Source organism: Centruroides sculpturatus, unplaced genomic scaffold, assembly GCF_000671375.1.
Source record: "Centruroides sculpturatus isolate CEXI.00-Female unplaced genomic scaffold, Cexi_2.0 scaffold119, whole genome shotgun sequence".
Lineage (NCBI taxonomy): Eukaryota > Metazoa > Arthropoda > Arachnida > Scorpiones > Buthidae > Centruroides > Centruroides sculpturatus.
Window position 1 is genome coordinate 1 of NW_019384338.1, and position 9372 is coordinate 9372.

At 26.9% G+C, this 9372-nt stretch overlaps 1 protein-coding gene across 1 annotated transcript; it reads left to right on the plus strand.

Moving 5' to 3' along the window:
- Nucleotides 1–5250: 5250 nt before the first annotated feature.
- LOC111632658 (5-hydroxytryptamine receptor 2C-like) lies at nucleotides 5251–5780 on the plus strand (the record flags this gene model as incomplete). The annotated part of the gene is made up of 1 exon (XM_023377153.1): nucleotides 5251–5780. A coding segment is annotated over one exon (530 nt), but the record flags the coding sequence as incomplete, so codon positions are not given.
- Between the last annotated feature and the right edge of the window lie 3592 nt (nucleotides 5781–9372).

A 9372-nucleotide genomic window follows, 5' to 3' on the forward strand; every position in this document is an offset into this window, starting at 1 on the left:
ACTTCGATAAGGACGAGAAGCAAATAAAAACTACTATGTCAATATAACTACAATATATTGGTAGTTATATAAAGTTTAGTTTAATCTTGGCTTCTTACTGTATTTTAATTTCAAACTGTACCTTTAAACTAGTGGACCGCGATCTCTCAAGATTCGTTGTTAACGTAACAATATGTACTGTACATTAAGACAGATTGCGTGAATTATTGTTCTAATAAACCTCTATGCACTTTATAATATTAAAATAAACTAAATCATTGCTCCTGAATACAGTTCCATGCTTGAAACTGCAGGCAGAGTGGTTCAAAAATTACTTAACCGTGTTTGTTTCGAGCGATTCGTTACGAAAATGTATCATAGTGCATTACGTATTAAAGCATTTGAATAAGCTTTTACGGTAGTTAACTGAATTTTGGGTCATCCCTTATTCTGTAGAGATTATAATTATTATTTTCTTTACATTTTTATTTGTAAACTATGATTCAAGGCGTTAATTATCGTTTCCACTGTGGTTCCTTTGTGTGATTTCTCCTATTTCTCGTGCGAAATGTTTTCCTTTACACATTGCCTACAAGGTTATTTTCTAATCTTCTTCGGACAATTATTCTTCAACGTTTTCACTTCTCTTCCAACCTTTTTTTTCGGTTTGAAAAATATGCAGGGATATTGATTTTTTTGGTCTTAATATTTAAGCGTTTTGATTGACATAATTTATTTTGTGAAAGACATTAGCAGTTTTCCAATTATAGCTTCTATTTCTTTTCTAATATCTCCATCATTGTGAATGACACTTTCGAGATAAGAAAATTGTTCGACTTTTTACTACTTTCCCCATTATAAAGTGAATATTGTGTCATCATCTATGTCTTCTCTGTCTTTATCTTTCAACTGTTAATCCACCATTCGAGCAACGTCATTTAATTTTGGGAATGTAAAATAATATTTTTTAAAATTTTAAGGGAAAAATTATTATTATTATTTTTATTTTATGAAAAAATCACAATATGTCGTGCTATTTATCACCATACAATCTACAGTACACTTTGTGTTGTTACCCTTTATCACCTTACGGATGTTCATCCCTCTTGTGTACGTAAACATGCAAGAAATTTGAGTCATAAAAATTATTTTATATACTTTAAAATTGCATAAGAACATTTTAAAAATGGGCATTTAAATATTTAAATAGTTAATTTTATTATTAAAAATTTATAAATTATATATATATGTATATATATAAAATACATATAGTCAGGGTTGGATTTGCACATAACCTAAACAAACTGCAACTTAGGGTATCGTGTTATAAGTCTATAGTTTAGGGCCTCGCATTTTCACGTGTATTATTAATTGCTGATAGAGAAGGGCCTCTTAAACTTGTGGCATTAAGCTATAGCATATAAGTCCAGCCTTGTATATACTTGACATAGAGTTCATTGCAAACTTTTTTAAGGGAGAGGTCCTTTTTTAGATAGAAATTTACCCCAATTATTTTCTAGTAATTTTAGTTCTAATTATTTAATAGAAACGTACGTTTTCTATTTTTGTATTATATTTTTATCATTTCTGAAAATTTACTTTCGATTTATGTGGGAGTTGTGACTCTTAGAATGCAGTTCGTTTATTAAAATCTCAGCAAACTGTTGATTAAATATTCTCTGATAAATTTATAGGCATATTCTAGTGTATAAGCTTATACTCTACTCTAAAATATCTCTAAAAATTTGAATAAAAAATGATAAAATTAATATCAAAATACAGCAAGCAGTTGCATAACTTTCCCGGCAAAGAAAGGTAAAATTGTATGTAGCGCCATCTGTTATGAAATATTTTAAAAATTTTATATTAAAGAATTATTATAAATTGGCAAAAAGCTTAATTTTGAGAGTAGAGATGAGTTTTATAAAAAAAAACTTAACGTGTAAAATCTTTCTTAAGTTCGATCCCATTCGAGATATGATACGTGACGCTCCTGTATCTCTCCATCCACTGGAGCTTTAACCTCCAAAATTTAATAGCGTCAATGCCACTAAAACATAAACTTCCTTGCAAAATTTCAGAAATTTTCGACAAAAGGCACAAGAGTTATTGAGCTTTAAACTGGGCGAAAAAAATCGTGCTCCACACTCATAGCCATACAAAAAGACTCTCGTACATACACTCGTACATACAGAAAAATAACCCGTATTCTTTTTTATTTCTCGACGTTTGAAGGTTCCCTAAATCCAAAATGTAAAAATTTTTGGTGAGAGGGGTCATGTTTTTTGACTGGTCGCCATACTTTCCCTCTGTTATATATAACAGCTAAAAAAATAAAAAAAAATTGCTTTTTACTCATCTCTAGTCTTTAATAAAATTAATCATTTAAAACAGTAATATTATATTAATTCGATAATTTCATTAGTTATTTCATTAAACAAAATCATTGTTAATCAATTAATTCATCGCTCATCAAGCTGACTGAACTATATCATTTATGAAATCAAACACTAATTAATTTTAATAACAATCTTAAAATTGTAATAAAATATACAAATAAAGTTTATTCTTTTAAATAAAAAATAGTTTATAAATAGAAAATAATTTTCAATTCCGAAATTCTTGTTTGGAAAAAATCGCAATATATATATATATATACTTCGATAAGGACGAGAAGCAAATAAAAACTACTATGTCAATATAACTACAATATATTGGTAGTTATATAAAGTTTAGTTTAATCTTGGCTTCTTACTGTATTTTAATTTCAAACTGTACCTTTAAACTAGTGGACCGCGATCTCTCAAGATTCGTTGTTAACGTAACAATATGTACTGTACATTAAGACAGATTGCGTGAGTTATTGTTCTAATAAACCTCTATGCACTTTATAATATTAAAATAAACTAAATCATTGCTCCTGAATACAGTTCCATGCTTGAAACTGCAGGCAGAGTGGTTCAAAAATTACTTAACCGTGTTTGTTTCGAGCGATTCGTTACGAAAATGTATCATAGTGCATTACGTATTAAAGCATTTGAATAAGCTTTTACGGTAGTTAACTGAATTTTGGGTCATCCCTTATTCTGTAGAGATTATAATTATTATTTTCTTTACATTTTTATTTGTAAACTATGATTTCGTAAATAAATATTTTAAAAATAAAAATAATTTCTTTAAAAAATATGGGTGGCTCAAAAGTCAGTTCACAATTAAGAGCATCCGGGAGTAATGTTACGATGAGTATTTAATAGTTTCTGTTATGTGCATCATCTCTGTATCCACAGAGAACGTGGCATGTCACATGCCCTCACGTGCCTCTCACGTGCCCAATCGTCTCTCACGTGTATTTTGGGGTTTGTAATGGCAAGTAAGCTGAAGCTGCTAGAGTTCTTGTCATTTTATGTTTTAAAAGTAATATATTTTGGCTGCATTTCATGTGCGATTATGACTCGAAGGTCTGACATTACGTTACCGTTGTTATACACATTCATTTACTATTTAGATTTAATTTCATGCTGCTACCGATCCGTTTGTTGATAGATTTCCCTACAGGCCAAGGCCTAGTGGGCATATTAGGAAATCTATTGATCCTTTATGAGGAAAACTCATATGAGAAACAAGCAAGGGGGTTTTAAGAAAAAAAAATTATCTCTCATAACATCTTCATATATCCATAATATCAAATCGAATAGAATTGCTTGAAACAAACTTAGTTAACTGATTTCTGGACCATTTTTTAATTTTAAAAATCACTTTCTTTTACGTAAAAACTAATAAATAAATAACACATCCACTATCCAGAAGATTAACAAATTCAGAAATTAATAAACACTTTCTTAATCTTAACTCTATTAAAAACGTTAATATTAAATTTTAATTCTTCAAAAATTTACGAGTAAAATCTGATATTTATACGTTAAAAATTACAATTTTTATACCCCATTCTCGGTCAAATCCCTATAATTATCCCATACTTTTCGTAGCTAAACGGAAAAAATAATATAGTAATAAAAATAAATCGCCTTACAGCATTTATGTCGTTAATGTCACTAATGACCAATATATCCTTCTTTATGAAAAGAAAATCGCATAAAAAAACTGATGTTTTCATGCTTACTTATTCATATATTTAAGGGAAAAAAAGGAAAAACGGGCATTAATGCCATTGATAACATCCAGATTGCCATCTTTGCCTTTAACTCTTCTCTTAAAACCGTAGAAGGAAGGGAAAACTTAGATGATAATTAATATATTTAAATATATATTTATTGGAAAAATGTTTACTTTGCTCTTAATTATCGCAGATTATTCGAATTATTCAATTAAATTAATTAAGTATATTAATTAGCATTAAAAATAATATTGATAGTGGATATTAATTTCATCGCCGTATAATTTAAAGAAAAATAATTTCATTTTTATGACTTAAAATTCAAATATTTAACAATTTAATTAAATTAGATTTATAATTTTAATTCGATTTTTTTAAAATTAATTCAAATTCAAATATAAAAATTATATTAAATAAATATTCGTATATACGAGAAAATATAAATAAATTCTTCGCTAAATACGTATTTTTACATATTATAACGATTTAAATAATGTAATTTATTATAAAAACCTGCTAAAATTGCTTATTATGGCGACAATAAAACGATTTATTACCTAAAAATTTTATTTTATGGCTTAAATAATTTAAAATATTACTTCTCTTCACCTTTAAAAAAAGTTATTTACATTCAAATCTTTGAAAAAAGGCTACTAAATTGCCGTTGTTTGAAGGTTATTTTGTAAGTATTTTAAAAAATGGCCGTCATTCACAGGTTGTACAGTAAGAGTAATTGTCAAAATAATTCTTTTCCTTCGGTTTTAATATAATAAATTTATTATATATTTTTATGTAAATATTTCAAAATTTTTTAAACAAATTATATCCATAAAAAATTTGTTTACTCGAAGTAAATTATTCATTGATATAAATAATATTAATTTTAATTAAATCTACGGAAAAAAACGTGTGAAATAATTAATATTTATTTTAAAGAAATGAAATATATGAAAGAAAATTAAATAAAAAATAATAAATTTTTGGAAGATTTTACTTTACAGGTATTGAATTTCATTTACTACTTTTGTGTTGTTACAATGCATTTCAATGCAGTTGTTAGATGAAATAATATACTTTTTACTATTTTCAGCTATATTAAATAAAATTTTATGCACTTTTACATATTAATTTTTTCTAATTTTTTCTTTTATTTTCAGGGCATTGGCCATTCGGTTGGCATTTATGTAACGTGTGGGTAGCATGCGACGTTTTGAGCTGCTCGTCTTCGATTCTGCACATGTGTTTTATATCATTAGGAAGATATTTAGGTATAAGAAACCCTTTAATTCAACGAAGAAGCTCTAAAAAAATGGTATTCACGAAAATTGCATTGGTATGGTTACTGGCCATGTTTATTACCAGTCCGATAATTGTGCTCTCTCTTATTGACAGAACAAACGTTCAAGCAACACCAAATGTATGTGTAATCAATAACCAGTTTTTCTTCGTCTTTGGCTCTTTGTTCGCTTTTTACATACCTATGTTTATAATGGTGACAACATATGTATTGACCGTGAGATTATTACAGAAAAAAGCCATGTCGTTAGCAGACAGAAAAGACGAATGTAGTAAAGCTGTACGTTTCAGTTCTTCTAATGGAGAAACTGGACGTCACGTCGATTTACGAGACTATTGTACGTCACAGAAATTTTTGCTAAGCCGTGAGCAATTCTCCNAACAATATTAAACTTAAATTTTTGATATAATTTTAAATAAAAAAAACATAAACATATAACGCATATGAGGCCCTTTCCCTCTACTAAACAATAACATTATTATTATTTAGTAGAAATCTCCTATGTATTACGAGTAATTATTTATTATGATATCGTCATGCCAGGCTGCAATTTTTGGTCACAACGCTCTCAATTTTAGTAGTGTCTTGCCCCTGTAAATCATACTTTTCCTGTTAATAACAGAGCCATGCTGGTAATCTAACTCTAAGAGAAAATTTTTGAATTGAAATGATGCATTTTCCTGTCTAAACTGGAAGTTCGTGTATAGTTAGTCGGGGGCCTTCTGCCCCTAATGTTTCTCTGTCTGGTCTCGACTTTCCCTTGCAGCCCAATAAGTTAAGACAAGTCTAAATTCGGTCCTAGTTTTAATTAATGTCTCATTACACCTCACGCTTTTAAATTAAGCGTGAGGCCTATAGCTATAGCCTGATAGTGAGGCCCTAAGATTTATTTGTTTAGCTTACAGGTAAATTTAGTGGCGAAATTTCTATTTAACAGCAAAATTCATTTAATTCGAGTATTTAAATCCGACTAAAATTTAATTAGATTTGTGTGCTTTACAATATTTAATGTATAAATATGCATATAACATTAATAAATTCATTTATTATTATTAAAGTTATAATTAAGAAAAATGAGATTTTAGATAGTAAAGTGAATAAAAAAAAATTTAATTTTTTATTTCACTAATTTACGATTCATAATTCTAAATTAATTTTATATCTTAATTTAAGTATATTTTATAATATATCATTATGTGTGTGAATCCATCCGTTTGGCCTCTTTTGATCCATTGGGTCTCTTTCAAAATAGAATTCAATACAATATCTGGCTATGGCATTGCAGACAACTGTATAAAAAAACATTAATTCTTTTTTTAAATCTGAACTAGAATAGATTTATTTTATTTCTCTAGTAGCATCATAGTCCATATACTTTATATATAAATATACTTATTTTTTTACAGTTAAATAACAATGTGATTGCCTTTTTATAAATACTTTTTTTGCATTTTTTTCGAATAAAGTTGTAATAATTTAAAATGTAAACAAATCCTATTAGGAAAAAAAAGAATTGTATGCTTGTTTATAATAATAATAATTGCTCGGATTTTAAGCTTTTATATTTTATTTGGAAAATGTGTATATAAAATATAATAATGATTAATTAATTGTATAAAAATAAGTATATTTAGATATAAAAAATATGGACTGTTCTAGAGGTGCTTCTAGAGCAGATTTAGAGATGCTTCTACTGCAGTTATAGATATGATTCTAGAGTAGTTCGAGATATGCTTCTGGTGCAGTTTTAGATATGCTTCTAGAGCAGTTCTAGAGAATCTTCTAGATTTTCACACCCCTAGGATATTAGATATCGTTTTTCGAATGTGAGATGTCTGCAAGACAATTCGTTTTTTTTTATTGTGAATCTCTAACCTAAACTTAACTGTTTTTACATTAAATTTAATTTAATATAAATTTTCTACTTTAATCTCTTAAGCTGGAACACAACCCTACCCACTTAAAAAAACTTAATAATTTTTTTCTTAGGGTACATTTTAAAGGTTGTAAGCTTCAGTAAAGGTTAAGAAAACTACTATTTTATAGAGGAATAACATTATAAAAGAGCCTGTATTTATATATATATATTTACTTTTTACACAGTTAAGTAACCGTATCATTATATTTTTATAAATATTTTTTTGACATTTTCTTTCAAATAAAGAATAAAAATTGAACATCTGAACAAACACTATTATAAATAAAAAGTCCACGATTCGTTTTTATGATATAAACTTTTCCATGAACCTTTATAAGTTATTTATTCTGGCTTTTATAGCTTTATATTTTCTTGATTTAAATATAAATATTTTAAACTTTATATAAAACCCCTCAAATATATATATCTTTTTCTCCGTATGAAACATAATATTTTATATAATATAAATATAAATTAAAATCTACTTTACATTATACATATATTATTTATTAATACAGTATATTAATTTAAATTAACATATGATAAAAACATGCAGTTTAGNTTTCTACTTTCAATTTTTATATTAATTTGATCATAAATTTGAATTTTAAAAATATGATATTATTGAACGACTATGAAGAATATTCATTAAATAAGCATTCTATTAAATAAATCTACTTTTAAACATATTTAAGATTTATTAAACATTGTTTTGAAATTTTTAAAAACAATTATTTTAATTGTAACATACCAATAAGATAATTAAAGAGAGTACTCATATACAAACATACGTACACACACAGTTCGATATCAGGAGTAATTTTGTGTGTCATTTATTACTGTAAGCAATTTATTTATTCTAAAAATAAAATACTCATTAGTGAGATCTTATTACAATAATTGTAATAATAAGAAGAAAAGTGTTTATTTAAAAATCGAAAAATTATTCAGTTGATGCTTTGGTATTTTGTATATATTGAGGGGGGAGTCGACCCAAATTTCTCATTGTCGGGTTTTGAGTGGTTATAAAAAATAAAGCGTACAGTGTATTCGTTTTTACTCCTAATTTTCCTGGTATGGTGTAAAATAAAATACGTTAGGGGGACAATTTGCAGGGATAAATTATAGGAATATCCCCTCATTCCGTAAGGTATTCCCATATATTATATTTACTCCTTATGTAAAGATTTAAAAGAGGGACATGTCTCTCTCATTCTATAAAGAATTCCTATATATTCGCCCTTAATATAAACATTTATAAGAGGGACATATCCCTCTCATTACATAAGGAATTCCCATAGAGGGATTCTCATACATTCGCCTTTTATATAAGCATTTGTAAGAGGAACATGTCTCCATCATTCCATAAGACGTTTCCATATACTTACCTTTAATTTGATGAATTTTCTATTTTTAAAAATTTTAAATTTATACAAAAATCTAACCAAAATTATTATTGTTGTTTAACCTTATAATGATAATAATTGTAAAATAAATATTTCTTTATCAACAATTTATTATCTTTAAAATCCAGATATGTACAGTAGCATTGCACGTATCATCTATTAATTAACAGTAAACATATAAGTTATCCGAGACGTTCTATCTTCATAAAATGTTGTCGTGTTCATTTAATCATAATTCTAGAACTTTACAAAATATTTTATAAGTATTTTATCTGGTAGAATGTGTCGCATAATTTGTTAACAATAAAATTACTACTCAGCAGTAATGCGGTTCAGACGTAAGTCATGTTTATCTCTTTCAATGTTAACTCAAGCTCATTTTGCCCATCAATCATCTTATAACTATGCCAAAATGCAGTAATAAGTGAATATAAGGTTGAATAATTCGACATTGTCGACACTCTGAAGGTTTTATATTCATCACCTACAATTTATATATAATTTAAAATATAGAATGTTTATTGTTTAACAAATTATTCTGAAAAAATGTAAATTTAATTAAGCAAAAATTTGGTAACATTTTAAATTATTGCATAAAAAGTGAGCAGTACATTTCCCCCTTCTTTTGAATAAAACTCGGTTGAATTTTGGATTAAAA